This window comes from Pelobates fuscus, chromosome 1, assembly GCF_036172605.1.
Source record: "Pelobates fuscus isolate aPelFus1 chromosome 1, aPelFus1.pri, whole genome shotgun sequence".
NCBI classification, from domain to species: Eukaryota; Metazoa; Chordata; class Amphibia; order Anura; family Pelobatidae; genus Pelobates; species Pelobates fuscus.
Genome location: NC_086317.1, coordinates 226,930,447 through 226,952,642, shown reverse-complemented (window position 1 = coordinate 226,952,642; position 22,196 = coordinate 226,930,447). Strand labels below are relative to the sequence as shown.

General features: G+C 44.1%; 1 protein-coding gene across 1 annotated transcript in view; it reads left to right on the top strand.

Annotated features, from left to right (window-relative positions):
- EPHA10 (EPH receptor A10) overlaps positions 1 to 22,196 on the top strand; it is a 568,155-nt gene that overhangs the window by 482,844 nt on the left and 63,115 nt on the right. Inside the window, exons 8-9 of the mRNA XM_063454942.1 lie at positions 6,260 to 6,368; positions 10,722 to 10,777. Of these exons, the coding sequence (XP_063311012.1) occupies positions 6,260 to 6,368; positions 10,722 to 10,777 (165 nt within the window). The remainder of the gene's footprint in view (positions 1 to 6,259; positions 6,369 to 10,721; positions 10,778 to 22,196) is intronic.

Sequence of the window (22,196 nt, the reverse complement as noted above, 5' to 3'; positions counted from 1 at the left end):
CACACACACAGACTGCTGAATACACACACATACTGCATTGAGGGGTGTAGTTTAAGGGGCATTGAGGGGTGCTGTGTGTGTGCTGTGTGTGTCTGAGGGTTTCTGTGTGTGTTGTGTGTGTGTGTGAGGGGTGCTGTGTGTGTGTGTGAGGGGTGCTGTGTGTGTGTGTGTGAGAGGGGTGCTGTGTGTGTGTGTATGTATGAGGGGTGCTGTGTGTGTGTGAGGGGTGTGTATGAGGGGTGGTGTGTGTGTGTGTGAGGGGTGGTGTGTGTGTGTGTGAGGGGTGGTGTGTGTGTGTGTGTGTGAGGGGTGGTGTGTGTGTGTGTGAGGGGTGGTGTGTGTGTGTGTGAGTGAGACAGGGGTGCTGTGCTGTGTGGGGGGTACGGCTGCTGTGCAGGGGTAGGGGTGCTGTGCTGTGGGGAGTAGGGGTGCTGTGTGTGTTGTGGGGGTGCTATGTGCGGGGTAGGGCTGCTGTGTGTGGGGGGGTAGGGGTGCTGTGTATGGGAGGTAGGGGTGGGGAGCGATGCTGGGTGTAGGGGAGGGGAGGGAAGCTGTGGGTGGGGGAGGGGTGGGATGCTGGGTGTGGGGGAGGGGAGGGATGCTGGGGATAGGGGTGCTGTGGAGGGGTGCTGTGTGGGGGGCAGGGGTGCTGTGTGGGGGCAGGTGTGCTGTGTGGGGGGTAGGGGTACTGTGTGTGGGGGGTAGGGGTACTGTGTGTGGGGGTAGGGGTGTTGTGGGGGGTAGGGGTGCTGTGTGTGGGGGGTAGGGGTGCTGTGTGTGGGGGGTAGGGGTGCTGTGGGGGGCAGGGGTGCTGTGGGGGGTAGGGGTACTGTGTGTGGGGGTAGGGGTACAGTGTGTGGGGGTAGGGGTGCTGTGTGTGGGGGGTAGGGGTGCTGTGTGTGGGGGTAGGGGTGCTGTGTGTGGGGGGTAGGGGTGCTGTGTGTGGGGTAGGGGAGCTGTGTGTGGGGTAGGGGTGCTGTGTGTGTGGGGTAGGGGAGCTGTGTGTGGGGTAGGGGAGCTGTGTGTGGGGTAGGGGTGCTGTGTGTGTGGGGTAGGGGTGCTGTGTGTGTGGGGTAGGGGTGCTGTGTGTGGGGGGTAGGGGGGTTGCTGTGGGGGGTAGGGCTGCTGTGTGGGGGTAGGGGTACTGTGTGGGGGGTAGGGGTACTGTGTGTAGGGGGTAGGGGTACTGTGTGGGGGGTAGGGGTACTGTGTGTGGTGGGGTAGGGGTACTGTGTGTGTGGGGAGTAGGGGTACTGCTGGGGGGTAGGGGTACTGTGTGTGTGGGGGTAGGGGTACTGTGTGTGGAGGTAGGGGTACTGTGTGTGTGGGGGTAGGGGTACTGTGTGTGTGGGGGTAGGGGTACTGTGTGTGGAGGTAGGGGTACTGTGTGTGTGGGGGGTAGGGGTACTGTGTGGGGGGTAGGGGTACTGTGTGGGGGGTAGGGGTACTGTGTGTGTGGGGGGTAGGGGTACTCTGGGGGGTAGGGGTGCTGTATGGGGGGTAGGGGTACTGTGTGTGGGGGGGTAGGGGTACTCTGTGGGGGGGTAGGGGTACTCTGTGGGGGTGGGTAGGGGTGCTGTATGGGGGGTATTTAAGAAAATTTAAAAAAAAAGTATATTAAATTAGTCCCCCCCTTCCTCCTTCTTACCTCTAATAAAGGAAGGGCGGACACAGCCATCCCTGGTGGTCCGGTGGTGGCAAGCAGTCTTCCGGGTCGGAAGGCAGGGAGAGGGATCTTTGCAGCAGCTCCCCTGTCCTCCCGCGCGATGCTGTGTGGAGCCATGGTAACGCACGGCAACGCTCCACACAGCTTGCTCGCGGGAGGACAGGGGAGCTGCTGCAAAGATCCCTCCCCTGCCTCCCGACCCGGAAGCAGAGTAGGCGCCTGCCGTTTCGGGCAGGCATGCGCCTACTCTGCATTATTGGTGAACCTATGGCCGCGTGCCCACAGAAAGGGCCCGGCGTGCCATCTGTGGCACGCGTGCCATAGGTTCGCCATCACTAACCTAGGTCATTGATTATAGTGAGAGACTAGGCTTAGCTTGCTGCTATTCCTAGCTATTAGTTACTACCTGGGGCACTTAAAACAGTTCTGCTGAATATACACACACAAGACTGCTGAATACAGAGACTGCTGAATACACACACACACAGTCTGCTGAATACACATACAGACAGACTGCTGAGTACACACACAGACTGCTGAGTACACACACAGACTGCTGAGTACACACACAGACTGCTGAATACATGCACAGACTGCTGAATACATACACAGACTGCTGAATACATACACACAGTCCGCTGAATACACACACATACAGTCCGCTGAATACACACACATACAGTCCGCTGAGTACACACACACACACAGACTGCTGAATACACACACACACACAGACTGCTGAATACACACACACAGACTGCTTAATACACACACACACACACACACACACAGACTGCTGAATACACACACAGACTGCTGAATACACACACACACAGACTGCTGAATACACACACACACACACACACACACAGACTGCTGAATACACACACACACACACACAGACTGCGGAATACACACACACACACACACAGACTGCTGAATACACACACAGACTGCTGAATACACACACACACACACAGACTGCTGAATATACACACACACACACTCACAGACTGCTGAATACACACACACACACACACACACAGACTGCGGAATACACACACACACAAAGACTGCTGAATACACACACATACTGCATTGAGGGGTGTAGTTTAAGGGGCATTGAGGGGTGCTGTGTGTGTGCTGTGTGTGTCTGAGGGTTTATGTGTGTGTTGTGTGTGTGTGTGAGGGGTGCTGTGTGTGTGAGAGGGGTGCTGTGTGTGTGTGTATGTATGAGGGGTGCTGTGTGTGTGTGAGGGGTGTGTATGAGGGGTGGTGTGTGTGTGTGTGAGGGGTGGTGTGTGTGTGTGTGTGTGAGGGGTGGTGTGTGTGTGTGTGAGGGGTGGTGTGTGTGTGTGTGTGAGTGAGACAGGGGTGCTGTGCTGTGTGGGGGGTACGGCTGCTGTGCAGGGGTAGGGGTGCTGTGCTGTGGGGAGTAGGGGTGCTGTGTGTTTTGTGGGGGTGCTATGTGCGGGGTAGGGCTGCTGTGTGTGGGGGGGTAGGGGTGCTGTGTATGGGAGGTAGGGGTGGGGAGCGATGCTGGGTGTAGGGGAGGGAAGCTGTGTGTGGGGGAGGGGTGGGATGCTGGGTGTGGGGGAGGGGAGGAATGCTGGGGATAGGGGTGCTGTGGAGGGGTGCTGTGTGGGGGGAGGGGTGCTGTGGAGGGGTGCTGTGTGGGGGCAGGGGTGCTGTGTGGGGGGTAGGGGTACTGTGTGTGGGTGGTAGGGGTACTGTGTGTGGGGGTAGGGGTGTTGTGGGGGGTAGGGGTGCTGTGTGTGGGGGGTAGGGGGGTAGGGGTGCTGTGTGTGGGGGGTAGGGGTGCTGTGTGTAGGGGTAGGGGTGCTGTGGGGGGGCAGGGGTGCTGTGGGGGGTAGGGGTACTGTGTGTGGGGGTAGGGGTACTGTGTGTGGGGGTAGGGGGGCTGTGTGTGGGGGGTAGGGGTGCTGTGTGTGGGGGTAGGGGTGCTGTGTGTGGGGGTAGGGGTGCTGTGTGTGGGGTAGGGGAGCTGTGTGTGGGGTAGGGGTGCTGTGTGTATGGGGTAGGGGAGCTGTGTGTGGGGTAGGGGAGCTGTGTGTGGGGTAGGGGTGCTGTGTGTGTGGGGTAGGGGTGCTGTGTGTGTGGGTTAGGGGTGCTGTGTGTGGGGGGTAGGGGGGTTGCTGTGGGGGGGTAGGGCTGCTGTGTGGGGGTAGGGGTACTGTGTGGGGGGTAGGGGTACTGTGTGTGGGGGGTAGGGGTACTGTGTGGGGGGGGGTAGGGGTACTGTGTGGGGGGTAGGGGTACTGTGTGTGGTGGGGTAGGGGTACTGTGTGTGTGGGGGGTAGGGGTACTGCTGGGGGGTAGGGGTACTGTGTGTGTGGGGGTAGGGGTACTGTGTGTGTGGGGGTAGGGGTACTGTGTGTGTGGGGGTAGGGGTACTGTGTGTGTGGGTAGGGGTACTGTGTGGGGGGTAGGGGTACTGTGTGGGGGGTAGGGGTACTGTGTGTGTGGGGGGTAGGGGTATTCTGGGGGGGTAGGGGTGCTGTATGGGGGGTAGGGGTATTGTGTGTGGGGGGTAGGGGTACTCTGTGGGGGGGTAGGGGTACTCTGTGGGGGTGGGTAGGGGTGCTGTATGGGGGGGTATTTAAGAAAATTAAAAAAAAAAAGTATATTAAATTAGTCCCCCCCTTCCTCCTTCTTACCTCTAATAAAGGAAGGGGGGGAACACAGCCATCCCTGGTGGTCCGGTGGTGGCAAGCAGTCTTCCGGGTCGGAAGGCAGGGAGAGGGATCTTTGCAGCAGCTCCCCTGTCCTCCCGCGCGATGCTGTGTGGAGCGTTGCCATGGTAACGCACGGCAACGCTCCACACAGCTTGCTCGCGGGAGGACAGGGGAGCTGCTGCAAAGATCCCTCCCCTGCCTCCCGACCCGGAAGCAGAGTAGGCGCCTGCCGTTTCGGGCAGGCATGCGCCTACTCTGCATTATTGGTGAACCTATGGCCGCGTGCCCACAGAAAGGGCCCGGCGTGCCATCTGTGGCACGCGTGCCATAGGTTCGCCAATCGCCATCACTAACCTAGGTCATTGATTATAGTGAGAGACTAGGCTTAGCTTGCTGCTATTCCTAGCTATTAGTTACTTCCTGGGGCACTTAAAACAGTTTTGAGTGGGAGATAGGACAGTCACGTTTTGTCATTGTTCTTAGTGTGAGACTTAAAGGGTTATTAACTAAACTGAGAATTCAAGGTGAATTAAATGGAATTTTCAAATTTAAAGTTAAAATAGCTGAACTGGAAATAATCTTTAAGTCAGATAAAACATTCTTTCTTGCTTATCTCATCCACCATCAGTAGTAGTTGAGATCACTAGGGGTCATGAAAACGACTCTTTAGTGAGGTTTTGTGCGGAACACCAAAGTAGTGTCCCCAAGGTCTGTTGTTGGTGGTGATAGCGCTATTGAATCCGATGATGAGAGTTTTGTTTCCCCCACCACTGTGGACATAGCACTTTTACCTGTGCACCAGGAGCTGCTCGACTAGGAGAATGATGAGCCAGAGAAATTAGAATAGGAAAATGTGGTATGAACAGGCAGTAGCTGAGTATTTTCTCTGGCAAGTAGTGTAGTATGCACTCGCCTTCTGCATATTCTCCTTTATCTCCAAGCGTATATGTATCTGCTGTAGAATCAACTCATCCAACGTAGACTTTTGAGACATCAGCCACCACCATTACAATCAACATCACCAGTACCAACACCACCAAAATTTGCATTAGCATTAATTAACCAAGAGCTAGTGTAAAGGCTAATGTACAACAGCTTCCACTGCCACCAATGCAATTCCACCCACATCTGCAGATGCAGGGCAAAGGAGGGGAGAGGCTAATGCTTTGCACCAATGAATCAACGTTTGGGATCACTCTGAGTGCCTCTAAGAAGGCTGAGTTGCAAATTGTGCAGGACATGAGTATAGGGTGACTGAAGGTTCATCTCATTAGTGATGGTATGAAGCAACATCTGCAAGAACACCACAAACCAGTGTTTCTGAGAGAGGAACAAGCAGAACAAGAACGTTCTAGGGCAGATATAATTTCCACAGAAAAAAAGGGAAAAAGGGGGGGAGGAGCTCAACTTGCCTTGTTGCTACTGCTAGTGCCATTTACACCAATGTTAATGTACTTATGTACAATTTTTTGACTGATTTGTGATTAATTTAGATATTTTATTTCTAGTAATAGAAGGATTATTTGATTTGCGGTGTGCTTCTATTCCACTGCTTGTGCTTTGAAATGTGCAAGCTTGTACTCTGTAATATACACAGCATGAAGCTTGAGTTCACTGCACATTTGAACTCTATCTAAACTAATTGAGGTATGTTGTTTTAGTAACTGTTTGTGCAAAACAAAGTATCCAAAAATGTGTGGTGGTATTGGTGGCCATAACGGCGTTCACCCATCCAGCAGACACATTTTGGAGAAGCTGATAGAGCATAGATTTTTCCACAAGTGATAACTTGTGTTAGATCATCTTTTAACTTTTCCCCAGTACTCTTGTTTGATGCAAAGAATAGAGTGTTTAACCCCTTCATTTTTAACGTGCTATTTTTTTTCTCCCCAAACAGTGGCTCTGGCATCTAGTGAACAGAATCCTCTAATTATCATTGTGGTGGTGTCAGTGGCTGGATTTATTGTGTTGTTGTCCATGGTGATTGGTCTCATGATATGGAGGAGGTAAAACCATGCAGAACACTGAAACACAACACAATAGTTAATAAAATAAATACTGTTATACTTTACTTAAAGTAATTTAATCTTAGTTATATTTAGCATACACATTCATACTATTGTTGTTTAAAGAGTACACACCTTTTGTATATTGTATTTTGTCAGAATAATAGGATTTACCATACAACCTCTGTGTAATAATTTGAAGATTTGAAGTTAAACTATGTATATTTAAAAAGACTGATTTCTAAATACATTTGTTGTAGACACATTATTTGGCATATTATTGCTGTAGAGCTCTGTTATACACTCAGATACATCAAAAATATGGAGCTCATAGAAAAGAGACATTAGGACGGAAAAGAGGAAAAGAGGGATTTGGGCCTAAAATAGGGAATGTCCCTCCTAAATAGGGACACTTGAGTGATATGCCAGTGTCTTCTGTACTCCTGTCAGACTTAATAGCAGAAATACGGTTTCAGAGGATGCACCCTACCCAACATACCAGTATAGGTCAGGAATAAATAGACAGAAATAAATTTCCTTTGAGTGGCCGTGTTTAACGCAAAATGAGATAAGTATAAACACCAAACAAGCCATTAATGTGGAATTATAATATAACTAGCCAAGTCAGGATTACAGAAGTCCGAAGAGTCAATATAACAAACCAGAGTTGAAAAGCCAGAAAATTAGGGAACAATATAATGCATTATATGAGGAACCAAGAGGAATCAAAGAAAGGGCAATGACAGGTGGGGCTAAAACCTCATTTAAACCCTATGATGGACACTGATTGGTTCACGTCACCTTTCCGACCACACAAAGTGTGAGAAGAGGGTCACAGTGATGACATGGCACTGCCATAATAATACATGATGCAGGGAGGCTTGGGAGCTGCTGTGGGTGCACGAGGACATGGGACTTGGTGCAGGAAGTGACATAGGGCCTGGATTGTGAGCAGGCTGAGCCTTCTAATCTTCATAGTGCTAATAGAACAGGAGCATTCTGCTGGAGAGAGAGAGCAGACATGAAGTGATTTCACATCCCATCCCCAGATCCTGCCTGTTCACCTCACAGAGAGAACCACACTGGAGAGCATGGAGGAGACCAGGCAAGAACAGCAGGATCTTTGCCAGGTCTCGCTGAAAAGGGGGAGACACTGACATTGTGATAGGTTGCAGAGGCTCTGCAACCTTTTGCTGGAATGTGTATGTGGATTTATGTTTTCTGGCTGAGCAGCCAGGTCCCTGACTGCCTCTGGCCCTCAGCTCATGGCTGATCTTCCCAATTGGTCAGCCTGCCCCTACTGAGCTCAGCCTGCCCCTACTAGATCCCAAGATATATGTAAATGTCCTTATCTATGGAATTAAATACTATAGTACTTATTTCCCTTCCGGAATAAGTAAATATCATGTTACTTCTACATTATTATTATTATTATTATTATTATCGCCATTTATATAGCGCCAACAGATTCCGTAGCGCTTTACAATATTATGAGAGGGGGATTTAACTACAAATAGGACAATTACAAGAAAACTTACAGGAACGATAGGTTGAAGAGGATCCTGCTCAAACAAGCTTACAGTCTATAGGAGGTGGGGTGTAAAATACAATAGGACAGGAAATAGCAATCAAATAGGGTGGGAGTGAAGCAGAGCTGCAGGAGAGAGTAGAGTGCTGGCTTTTAGGAGAGAGCAAGAGACAGGTATGTAAGGCAGAGGTTACTCTGGGAGGCCATAAGCTTTCCTAAAGAGATGGGTTTTAAGGCACTTCTTAAAAGATTGAAGACTACGGGAGAGTCTGATGGCAGTAGGCAGGCTATTACATAGGAAGGGAGCCGTCCGCGAGAAGTCCTGCAAGCGTAAGTTTTCCGTATGGGTGCGAGCAGTGGACAGGAGAAGGTCATGGGCAGAATGGAGAGACAGAAGGGGCATACTTATGGATCTGTGAAGAGATATAAGATGGACTAGAATTGTTCAGTGCTTTATAGGTATGGGTTAGCACTTTGAATTGACTCCTAAAGGATACAGGAAGCCAATATAAGGTCTGACATAGAGGGGAGGTATGAGATGATCGACTAGAGAGGAAAATCAGTCTGGCGGCAGCATTCATTACAGACTGTAGAGGGGCAATATGGCTTTTGGGAAGACTAATCAGGAGAGGGTTACACTAATCCATGCGGGAAATTACTAGAGCATGGACAAGCTCCTTGGTAGCATCTTGCGTAAGAAAGGGGTGGATATGGGCTATGTTTTTAAGATGGAATCTTCAGAATTTGGCAACATACTGCATGTGAGGCTCAAAGGTGAGGTCAGAATCAAGTATGACGCCAAGACAGCGTGCTTGCATGGATGGACTTATGTGGATACCACTAACTTGAAGGGAGAGCAAAGGAGAAGGAACAGTATTAGGAGGATGAAGACGAGAAGCTCAGTTTTAGAGAGATTGAGTTTCAGAAAGTGGGTGGACATCCAGTCAGAGATGGAAGAAAAAGCAGTGACATGTTGCAGGATGGCAGGGGAGAGGTCCGGGGAGCAGAGAGATATATATGGGTGTCATCAGCATACAGGTGGTAGTGGAATCCAAAAGAGGTAATACGTTTGCCAAGAGAGGCAGTATAAAGAGAAAATAAAAGTGGAACAATGACAGAGCCTTGGGGGACTCCAATCGAGACAGGACGAGGGGAGGAGGTATCATTAGAAAAGGAGACACTGAATGAGCATTGAGAGAGATAAGAGGAAAACCACGAGAGGACAGAGTCACAGAGACCGAGTGATTGAAGAGTTTGAAGAAGGAGAGCATGATCAACGGTGTCAAAGGCAGCAGAGAGGTCAAGAAGAATTAGTATTGACTAGCGGCCTTTGGATTTAGCTGCAATTAGGTCGTTATTAACTTTGATAAGAGCAGTCTCAGTAGAGTGGAGAGGGTGGAAACCAGATTGAAGAGGGTCAAAGAGAGAGTTGGAATTGAGGTAGTGAGACACACAGGCAAAGACAAGTCTGACTTGTGCAAAGACAAGTACATCTGATCACCTCTGCTAAAATGTAATATCCTCCCAAACATGTATACTGTCCTTATGACTTTTATGCCACATCATGCCTTGTTGTTCATTTTTGGTATATACTGTGTGATTGTGAGAATAGCTAGAGTTGTGAGGGGTGTGAGTGGTGGTGTGACAGGGGCAGAGCTGTTCTGAGAAATTTTAGGTGACTTAATAATTGATTCATAGTTACATAGTTACATAGCTGAAAAGAGACTTGCGTCCATCAAGTTCAGCCTTCCTCACATATGTTGTTGCTGTTGATTGATGCTACTAACATGTCATTTAGAACAAGGACAGTGTATCTCATTACTGTGAGCATTATTTCTTTTTAACTGTGTTAAAAATTCAGACTCTCCAAGAATACTGAACTCCACAAAAGAAAGACATTAGGATAGAAAAGAGGAACAGAGGAATTTATGCCCAAATATGGACTGTCAGTTTTAAGTAGAGGCACTTGGGAGGTATGATACTATTGAGACACTGTTACAGAAACACTCTTTCAAATAATTTCTGTTAAGAGCAAAAGAGTTCAGGGAAAAATAGAGAGAAGTGCTGTCTCAAAGTCTACCTTTCAAACAATAGATTCAGTTTTGATTCAATGGAAGCACCATTAGTGGTCCAGTGTCATTGGCAGTTCAGTGGAGGGGGGCTGGCAGGAAGCTCTTACCTCTCCTGCAGCTCCTGTCAGCTCCCTTCTCCTCCGCGCCGGTCCAGTCAGCTCCTTTGCAAGTCCCAGTGTAAGTCTCGCGAGAGCCGCACTATGACCCCGTGGCTCTCGCGAGACTTACACTGGGAGCTGACCGGACCGGCGCGGAGGAGAAGGGAGCTGACAGGAGCTGCAGGAGAGGTAGGTAAACGCTCTCTGCAGCCCCCACAGCCCCCTGTCTGTATTATGGCAATGTAAATTGCCATAATACAGACATTGACTCGAGTATAAGTCGAGGTGGGGTTTTTCAGCAGAAAAAACTCAACTTATACTCAAGTATATACGGTATATTGCACAATTTGTTTTCCCTTTTAGATTATACATTTGCACTGTATAAAACAATTGTTTCTTATATTAGTTATTAAATTATATATTAAATAATAATAATAATAATATTGTCTGATGGAAACAACAGCCATGTATATTAAAACAATTATCTGGCTATAAGTGTTCATGTATGCAATAGACAGTTTCATTTATGAATAAGTGCAAAAATAAAATAATCATTGAACTTGATTAATAGTAATATTTAAGCTTCCTATACATCATAATTTTATCTATACGGCTCATCTAGAAATTCAATGTGCGATGTTCTATCTTGTTACAGGCAATGTGGCTACAGCAAAGCAAGTCAGGACGGGGATGAAGAACTTTATTTTCACTGTGAGTAAACTGTTTGCTTGCTTTCACTACGATGTTATCTTACAGTAAATTGTAAAATGCCAAAGAGGCAATGTTATATCACATTAACGACGGCTGTTGATGTTATGCAATGAAATGATATTCCAATGTTTTCTTACATCATTGTTTGCCAGGTTAAAAGGACCACTCTCATTGTTCTCAAGGTTTTCAATATTGTAGAGTATTGTTATAATGACATGAAAATCCAGAACTCTGAATGTTAGAAAAACATGGTATGACATAGGCACACAAGTATATGCACCATAGATTCAAAGTACAAGACGTGTTGGGTTCTGAATGCCTATCATCATATAAGATTTAAATATAGCTGACTTTGCTTAAAGGAACACTCCACTGCCCAAATACAAAAGAAATAAAAATTAATGTTTATAAGGTATGCTCCAAATTAAAAATTGCATGCATTTAATTATGTATTTTTTTTTTTATTGGGGATATATCTAATATCCGCTTGCAAAATTACCAGATTTTACTTATTTCATGACTTAAAGCCATGATTGTATTAAGGACATGGAGGTGAGTATTATACTTTATCTCTTTCTTTATTCCTCAGCAGCAAAGAAAGGATACTGTAAATATACAAAGGAAAAAAGTTAAACTGTACCCTAGATTGTTAACCACACTATAACGTCTTATCCAATAGGAATGTTCCTTGTACTATAATGTCACATGTGACCTTCAGCCAATCCTCTTTCTTAATGATGCCAATGAATATCTTCACAAGACCGCAATGTTCGACCATCTAGATGTGAAGGACAGCGACTCCCAGATGATCCAACAATGGAATTTGGCAGATAACTTGCAATCCTCTGATTGAACGTGTATTGAACCGATGTGGATTAGTGTGAAACCAAATAGGAGTCTGTAAAGACAGAGAAATAAGTGGTAAAATATGCTCTTGAATCTTATGCACAAAGTATCAAGTATCATTACAGTATATCTGATTTGTCAACATTAACGTCAACAGAAATTAGTCAGTTAGGTGAATAACAACAATACCCAAAAGACTGCATAATTCTTGTGAAAATAATGCATATACCCCAGGGAGGGTGTAACATACCTGTATCGGGTGGCATAATACTCACCTATGTGTCCTTAATAAAATCATTACTTTACGTCATGAAATTAGTAAAATCTGGTCATTTTATTAAAGGACACGGAGGCTCATATTATGCTCGTTCAAAGCTGTGCAACCAACTGTAGTGGAAAAATTATTGACTGGACGAAAATAGGATTCCCGGGACCAATCAGCAGTACGGAGGAGGTCTTCTAGACTGCAGCCTAAGGAGAAGGCTTTAGATGGCATAGGGTCTCGACAGAGTGTGCTCCATATGTGGAAGTGTCAATGTCAGCCGACGTCATGATCCATTTGACCCAACGAGATAAAGTAATTGTAGGAACAGTTTGATGTGGGCATCGAAGGGCTAGAAATAAATCAGCATATTGAGGCTCACGTACTGAGGAGGTCTTCTCCTTATATCCTTGAGACAGGCCACTGGGCAGAGGTTAACATTATGTGCAAATGCTGAATAAAAGACCGAGCTAATGGATGTTTTCATACGCCTTGAAATGTCAAAGAAAATGCCATCTGTAAATGAACGTGCTGTAATGTCCAGTGCACAAATGTCCGAGACACGTTGGCAGGAGATGAGACAAAACAACATGACTAATTTTTTCCATGAGCTGCTTAAACGAAAGGTCTTCATTTGAGGCCAATTTTAAAATAGTCGAAGGACGAGTCCCACCTGCCATAAGGTATATTTGCCACGAAGGAGTCGACATACCAAAGATGTTTACCTGCTGGAAATCCGTTCCAACCCTGGTGGCCTGCTGAGATGGCTGATCTATATATATTGATCGTATGGTATGCTAGTTCCTGGTCCAAAGTGAAGTGAGGAAACTCAAAACATGACTCACAGGTGCAGATATGGGATCCATGTGTTGTTCCATGCACCAACCATTCCATGTGTTCCAGGCATGGAGACAGGATTTCCTTGTTCATGGGGCCCAAGCTAATAGCCTGAGATGTCCCTGAAGGAGAAGTGGATGTGGGTTCCCGTTGGGATATATCAATAGGTCAGAAAAGACCAGGAGCAATCTCGGGTAATCTGTGGACATTTCCATGAGAGTAGGGAGCCATGGCTGAGCTGTCCATAACAGGACTACGAGGATCAAGGAGGTCTGGTAATGCCTGAGTTGTAGAAGTGTCTGAGCAATGAGAGAGAAGGGTGGAAAAGAGTACTGGCGAGTACTTGGCCATGGTTGCAGGAAGGCATCTATTGCAAGAGCCTCTGGATCTGGTCTTCAGCTGAAAAATCTCAGTCGGTGGGTGTTCAAACGTGATGCGAATAGGTCAATCTACAGAGGGCCCCAAAGAGACTGCAAACAGAGAAGAAATTAAGGGTTCAGCCGCCAATCGCTGACATCCCGTAAGTGTCTGGAGTTTCAATCTGCCACTATGTTGGTCATCCCCGGAATGTACTGCATCGAGATATTGCAATCCAGGCAGAATTGCCAGAATTCCGTTGCTAGGTTTGCCAAAATTATTGACTTTGTGTCCCTTTGTGGTTGATTTCCTGGACTGCTGAGATGTTGTCCATCCGTAAAAGTATGGAGCAATTGGTTGATACACCCAAGGGCTCCGTAGGGCAAATGAGCCTGTCAGCAGTTCGAGGCAATTGACATGCATTTCCTTTTCTTCCAGGGACCATTTCCCCCCAGTGGAGGTTGGCCCGCAGTGTGCGCCCCAGCCGAGCGTACTTGCATCTGATTCTATAACGAAGTCTGGAGCAGTTCCAAAGATTGGTCGACCGTTCCACGCCTCCATGTGTTGTAGCCACCGCTGAAGTTCCTCTTTGGCTGTGCAATCGAGAGGAACAGAGTCCGAATAAGAATGACGCAAACAAAGGTGTTTGGCTTTCAGCCATTGAAGTGTTCTGTAATGGAGCGCGCCGGGAGAAATGGCTTGAATCTGTGCTGAGAGAAGACCAATGATCCTGGCCAGCTGTCCCAGTGCCAGTACAGGACGGGCTAGCATCTAACGGATTCTTTCATTATGGATTTGATCTTGGAGGGTGGTAGTAGGAGTGCCCTGGACATGGAATCTATGGCGAATGCCAGGAATTCTATGAATTGAGAAGGTTTGAAGACCAACTTTTCCCAACTGAAGGAAACCTAGGATGCTCAGGAGAGTCATCGTCCAGGACAGGTGTACGTGGAGCATGTGAGGGTCCGGTGCCATTACTAGGATATTGTCCAAGTATATATGAGGTGAACTCCTCTGCTGCGCAGAAGGGCCATTACTGGTTTCTGTAGTTTTGTGAAGCACCATGGGGCAGAAGAGTGACCGAATGGAAGGCATTTGAATTGCCACATGGTCTTTTCCCACCAAAAATTGCAGGAATTGTTGGGAGTCCTTTGCCATTGGAACGGTGAAGTATCTATCCTGTGAGTTGAGTTTGACCATCCAATCCTCCAAAAGGAGAAGGTCTCGCAGAGAGTAAATACCTTGAAATTTTGGTATGTGACAAAAGCGTTTAGAGGTCGTAGATTGATGACAGGTCAAATGCCTCCACCTTTCTTGGGGACTAGGATGCGGTTGCTTAGGAAGCCTGGGTTTTGAGGGTGAATTTCCGAGATAGCTCCCTTGGATGCTAGGGACTATATTTCTTGTGACACCAGGTGTCGGTCGTGTGCTGAGAACACGATGAGGTTGGGTAAAAACCTCTGAAGAGGATATTGTACAAAATCTATGAAATAACCTAGGACAGTTTCAAGGTTCCAAGCATCTGAGGTTTACCTGCTCCAAGCATTGACAAAATGTTTTACTCGGCCCCCCCACTGCAACTGACGGCAAATAGCATGAAGTTGAAAATACCATGAGGCCATCAGCAATAGGAGGAACCTCTGGGACCGCGAGACTGTCAAGGTCTGCCTCGGCCAGGGAAAACAGTGAAGTGGGTTTGGGCTCAGGTGTTAGAAACCTTGCGTGATCGGAGCCTCTGGAACCCGGTATAAACCCCAGGAGGCAGCAGCAAAGAAAGAGGATTGGCTGAAGGTCATTTGGGACATTATAGTACAAGGAGCATTCCTATTGGATAAGATGTTACAGTGTGGTTAACCCTCTAGGGTACATGTTAAATGTTTTCCTTTGTATATTTACTGTATCCTTTCTTTGCTGCTGAGGAATAAAGAAAGAGATAAAGCATAATATGAGCCTCTGTGTCCTTTAATAAAATCTGCAGTTCTCTTGACTGCTGCCTTTGCAAGCTCTCACCTTCTAACCCAGCCCAGACTTTCTGTGGCTGTCCAATCATAGACTTCCCAATGCAGCTCAATGAGAAATCTTTGGGCAATTGTTGCCTCTTGAGGTCAGCTGCATTTTGCAAACCAATACCGGAAGTCACATTACCTGTTGTCTGCTTGAAAGCCAACGGGGTGCAACCAGATTAATTTATAAAATAGTCCCTTTCTGTTGAAGTCAGCACATTTTTCTAAATGAAAAAAAAAAAAAAAGAGGATACACTCTTCACACATAAAACTTTACAGCAGGCTAAAGTTGCTTATGGTCTGGAGTGACCCTTTAACAATATTTAAAGGTGTATATATAGGAAAATGTCTGCAAAACATCCTATTGATAAATTGTGAAATAAATTGACCTATGATATGTTTATGGTATTGAACAAAATGAGGATGCAGTTTTGAAGATTTTTTTTCATTAACGTTTTAAATTCACTCTTTTCTACCTCAGATATATATTGTTAGTTAAAGGAAGACAAACCTTTATTCCTAACACTTTTGTACCATAGTCGTATTAGATTTAACCCCTTAAGGACCCCATCCTGCAAAATGTTAGCATTCAAATCATATTGAGTAGCGCTATTATTTGTTTTCTTTGTGTCTTTTTGTTTAAATGTTGCCCCGTACATAATAAGGGGTAAGTGTTTGTACCCATTAACTCTTTATTCACACTTTATATTTTTGGTGGGACATGTCATCTAAACATTGAGTATAAATATTGCTTCCCTATTATATTTAGACCACTGTCTGCATTAAGCATTAGTTGGAGGTGTTGCTAGACATGATGAATGTCCAATGCAACATTCCTGCCTTAGAAAAGAGTTGCACATGCGTCTCAAGTAGTGCGTGCATATTCAGTCAAATGCTTCTCATAGCATTTAGTGGTCCTTTAATTTTTCTAAGTGCTTCATGAATTTACATTGTGATCTTACAATAGCCAGTGTTTGATACTTGACCCTGTGTGGATTTGTGTCAGTTTAATGCCACTTTATGGAAACCAACATGCAGTGTGAGAATATTGAAATTAGTCTAACATTATCTCTGTTTTGAATTTGTACATGAACCAGAAATACATTTGCCATGGCAGCAGTCAGAAGATTTGATTTTGTGCCATTGTCTTTCTAGACATGTGCCACGTGCAATGTGCACGGCTTTAAAATATGTGCCAGTGGAATAGGCTTATGCTATACCTTGTCTGACTCACAAAGCTACATCTGCTTGAGGAATACTGAGATCCAGAGGTAAATTTATGAACTCTGGCTCTGTCTGGCATATAAAATGAAACACAGTGAGATTACATGAGAACAGCATTTCGGGGAGCGTAACATCCCAGTTTGAATGTAACAAAGGCTATTAAGCCTACTTCTGTAGTGCAGGGTAAAACTCTGCACATTTAGAGTCCTTTTCTATATACTATATCCCAGAGGAGTGTCCAAACATGATCTTCCTGCTTCTTCTGGACTTTATTTCCTTTAAATAACAAAAAACGCTTGTGGAGGAGAGACGACCACCAGCGACATGTTCAATTCACATGTGTTGCTTTGTTCAGTAGCATTTCCTTCTTAATAACTACAATAACCATCAATAAAACAGCAAACCATCTTTATTATAGAGGTTTAGAAATGTCGAATGGCTTTGTTTCTATCCATGTACACATGTATGTATATTTATTTATTTATTTATTTTTTTTTAATTTCACATTTTTATTCTTTTTATGTGCATATAGTTTAACAACATCGACATGCAATTGGTACATAAGGTCAAAATTTGACCGAGTATAAATCTGGAAACATATATTGCAAGTGTAACAATAAAACATTACAGTTGTACATTAAATCAAGAAAGGTAGATTAGTTATACAAAGAATCATAAAAAGTTTTACATGAAATATGCATTCGTGGAACCGCTTCAAAGATAGTCATAACGATTTAAGGTTCTGTTGTGACCTTGTAATAGAAGGTTCAACTAACCTCATTGAGAGGAATTTGTATGGAGGAAAAAATAAAGGTGGGAGTGAAATGGTAGGAGTGGAAGGGAGGGGAGTGGGGGGGGGGGATGAAAGGTTTAGTGAGTGGTTGTGTTTTCCAGGAATTGTGTCCAAGGTTCCCAAATTTTAGTGAACTTAGTGTAATCTTTTGACTTGGCGAATGTAATCGCTTCCATTTGTTTAGTGCTTTCCACTCTCGTGATCCACTCTCTCGTGGAAGGGGCTTGCGGCGTTTTCCAGTATATGGGGATTAGTTGAGCCGCCGCCATAGCTAAATGTTGAAAAAGAGTGCAATGCATTTTGTTTAACTTCAGAATATTGGGTGGTTCTAGAAAAATAAAGTGTAAAGGCTCTAGAGGGAATTTTTTGCCCAAGATCATTTGGATAAGCGTGTGGATTCTTCTCCAATATTTAGTGACAATTGGGCACTGCCACCAAATGTGGGTGTGATCTGCAGTGCTGTTATTGCATCTCCAACAGCTGTCACTTTCTGTATTATGTATATGTTGGATTTTAGCTGGGGTGTAGTGCCAGCGTGATATTGGCTTATAATTACTTTCTTGGACCGTTAGAGAGATTGATGCTCTATGTGTAGATGTGAATATGGCTTGCCATTTTTTATGTGAGAAATCCATTTGTAATTCTTGCGACCATTTTTGTGTGAATTTTGGGAGTTCAAGAGATCTTGAATTTTTAATCACCTGGTATAAGGTAGACATTATTTTCTTTTGGGGTTTGTGATTTGCACATATGTTTTCAAAGTCTGTCAAGGGGCGGTTACCATCAGGTAACAAGTTTTGACAGTCTATAAATTTTTTAAGTTGCGTGTATTGAAGTATTTGGTTTCCTGTTGGATGTCTATTTGGGAAGATTTGTTGTATTGCTCTCAAATTATTATTTGTGATCATGTCACGGAGCAGAAGTATGTTGCCTTTGTGGTAATTATCGTAAGTCGTCCCTGATTGACCTCTTTGAAATTTCGGATTGTTTGTTAGCGGGTAGAGAGGAGAGGGGTAGGGAGAGATCTTAGTAGTGTTTACTAGTTTATGCCAGATCTGAATTGTGGTTTTGATGGTTGGGTGAGGATCAAAGAGGAGAGGAGTGTGTGGAGGTTGTTTGGGTAACCATGGGAGAACCATCAGGGGGGTGGCTGAGAATTTGTTTTCTATCTGAACCCAGTGCTGGACCGCTCCAGCTCTAGTCCATTCATATATTCTACTAAGATGGATTGCTTTGTGGAATGTATCTAGGTCAGGGAAGTTCAGACCCCCATTAATTCTACTTTTGATCAGAGTCTCGTAAGCTATTCTCGGTTGAGCATGTGACCAAATAAAGTTTATGAAAGTCGATCTAAGTTTAGAGAAGAAACTTGAATGCAATTGAATTGGGAGGGTTTGGAGAGTGTAAAGTAGGCGAGGAAGGATGTTCATCTTAATGATGTTAATTCTACTGAACCATCCAAAGCAGGGTGTATGCCATTTCTGTAAGTCAAGATTGATTTCTGTAAGTAGTTTGTGGAAGTTCAAGTCATATATGAGCTTTAGCTTGTGTGGAATATGGACCCCCAGGTATTTGATTGAGGTATGTTGCCATGTAAATTGAAACCTTGTCTTTAGTTGGTTGTTTAGGAATTTAGTGGAGTGTAGAGGCATAAGGTCGCATTTTGTGATATTTGCTTGGAAGTTGGATATTTTACCATAAAGCTCCATTTCGGATATGATAGTTGGAATTGTGGAAAGTGGGTTAGAAATTGTGAAGAGGAGGTCATCTGCAAATGCCATGACTTTGTATTCCTGATTATCTACTTTGAGGCCTTTGATCTTTGGATTGTCTCTTATTCCTTGAAGAAATGGTTCTAGGATGAGTTTATGTCCCCTCCTATTATTAGGATACCCTCTTGAAAGTCAGATAGCTTGTGAAGGATTTTTTTTTAAAATTGGTTCTGTTTTTTGTTGGGTGCATAGAGGTTGGCTAGTGTAAAAGGGACCGTACCTAGAACCCCTTTAACAAACAAGAATCTACCCGAATCGTCTGTTAATTGCTCCTGAAAGGTGAACGGAGCGTGTTTACCTATCAGTATCGCCACTCCTCGTGATTTAGATTCTGAATAATGACCATAAAATCCTTGAGGATAGTCTTTGTTGCGTATTTTTGTGTTTGTTCCCTTACGCAAGTGTGTTTCCTGTATGAAAACGATGTCTGCTTTCTGTCTTTGAAAGTCAGATAGTGCTATGGATCTTTTTTCAGGAGTGTTGAGGCCTTTGGCGTTTTGAGTTAGTATGACAATTGAAGCCATCATTTGTGATCTGGTCTTAGTAGTTGGATAATGTATGTATATTTATATATAGAGAGAGAGACATAGAAAGAGAAATAAGTAGTTGCCCGTTTAGGTTCTGCAATTTAAGGAAAATACAAATAGTTTTAGATTTTTAGATATAAATGTAAAATGATCCCTCTATAACTCTAGCATTTAGGATAAGTCAGAGAACTTCAAGTTGTAGTCCACTAAGAGCCCAATACATCATATCTATTCACAAGCTGCTTGCAATCTAGAGAGACATCCTTTCACAGTAAGCTCTACTCAGTCAATCAGTGAGTGCTTCTAAAAACTTCTTAGCATTCATCAGAGTGGGAAGGTACTGTCAGATTTCCTCTCTGCTCTACATGAAGCTTTGTCTTTGTGAGACATTTCTTAGTTATCAAGACGCAATGATTTCACAGACAGGGCTTGTCAGAGATGGTCCAGATGTGAGAAGGGATAACTTGATTTGATTTCTGGCGTATGTCATGTCAGTTTGCTATCTTCTGCTCCCTGAAGCATTTCACTGGCAGTCCTTGTCCGCTTCGCTATAGAAGCAAGTCTGCCTTTTACAGCATGGCTTGTAATTCTAAAGAGCTGTGACTGGGAATATAGACAGGCTGCAGGAGCTAAAAGACTTTTCGCTGGCTGACTGCTATACTCAACAGGTATCTGCTGTCTAGGAAGAGGAAATGCCTTCTAGGGATCGACTCACTAAATAGTGAGCTGTGTTAAGGTGACAAATAACTTGCAAACTTTATTCCAAATTATAGAATCCAAATAAAATCCAAATTACTTATAGTAATGGTCTAACTTTTGCTAGTCAAAACCTATCTTCATAGCGAATTAAACTCCTAAAATTAAGAATATTGCCACATATTGTTGAGCAACATAAATGGATACTCCAGAGTGATTTCCCAACCATATCTGTGTTTTTAAACATAATGATTTAAAAAACAAATCTGTATATAAAGTGTCTCTATTGCAGCAAATTCCTGAACTTGGTCTTCCCGTGACTTATGGCATGCACTGTCAGACTCTTCTTTAAACAACAGCAAATTTAAAATGATGGCATGTGCATGTGTTTATGATATCACATGAATGCGTGTACAGCTATTTCATATAGAACGCACTAAAAAGTAATAAATTATCTAATTCACTGTGTAAGCATATTTTTTTAGTTTTGAGAAGAAAAAAAAAAAAATATATATATATATATATATAGACAAGGTAAGAAGGGCTGCACTCACCTAAACATGCATATATTACAGGGTGCTACTGGGACCAAAATACAAAAAATATACAAACCAGTGCACTCGCTTATTAACTAAACAGAGATTTTAAATCCTAAATAGTACTATTTAAACACCTCACCTGAAAAATAATGGGAGGATGGTTACATTACACGATCACACATGGCATAAGCCTGTCAACTGCATCAACTAAACAGTGATTTCACATTCTAAATAGTACTACTTAAAAACACCTCACCTAGATAAAAAATAATGGGGGTTTGGTTACATTATATGATCATACATTGCATAAGCCTGCCAACTGCATCAAAGTACCCCATTCTTGGCAGGAGTCCAGGATCCTATTTAACCTTGACTTGCAGAGAGTCCCAGGAAGGAAGTATTTCCCAAGTAAGTGGATTAATCTCATAAGGGCAAGCATTAGGTGGTAGTGTAGGACCTGCCAAGAATGGGGTACTTTGATGCAGTTGGCAGGCTTATGCAATGTATGATCATATAATGTAACCAAACCCCCATTATTTTTTATCTAGGTGAGGTGTTTTTAAGTAGTACTATTTAGAATGTGAAATCACTGTTTAGTTGATGCAGTTGACAGGCTTATGCCATGTGTGATCGTGTAATGTAACCATCCTCCCATTATTTTTCAGGTGAGGTGTTTAAATAGTACTATTTAGGATTTAAAATCTCTGTTTAGTTAATAAGCGAGTGCACTGGTTTGTATATTTTTTGTATATTTTTTATATATATATATATATATATATATATATATGATAAAAATTAGAGCTCTTGCACTCCAACTTTCAGAAATAGTAATATAACCTAGTGCCAAGTCAAAATAATAACATAAATATGAAAAATTACCGGCACTCTCGGCTTTCCAAAATTGCTCTTTTATTCTCTGTCAATCCAGGGGGTCAACGTTTCAGCTCCCGTTCGGAGCTTTATGTATCCTGCTGAAAACTCGGAATGGGAGCTGAAACGTTGACCTCCTGGATTGACAGAGAATAAAAGAGCGATTTTGGAAAGCCGAGAGTGATGGTATTTTTTCATATTTAAATATAAATGCACTTCCTTGTAGAAATCAATTTGATAAACACTCATATTCCACAAAACTGAGATAAGGGCTTCCACTGCAAAGAACGAGCATACACGAGCAGAGTTCCAATTTATACCCAGTTCTTCTACAATTAAAGGAAAATTCCAAGCACCATAACCACTCCAATACTATGTCAGTAAGCCGTGAAGGTCATTCAAAATTACAAACAGTATAGGAGACAAGGTCAAATGAGAATGGACATGACTTAATGGCCTGCCATATGGTATAATGCTTACTTGGAGGTAATTGTCTTATATACTAATTGCTACCCTCTTTCTTTTGAGCACTTTTTAGAGACCATGAACAGGGGATATTTAAGTTGAATAAAACCTTAGTTGTCCTCTACTTTTCTTTTTTTAACTCTCATCCTCCACCGCCACCTCATTCATTCATTTTCTCCAGTACTTTTCCAATCTGTAATTGCTTAGTTAAGGGTTAATAGCATCTGG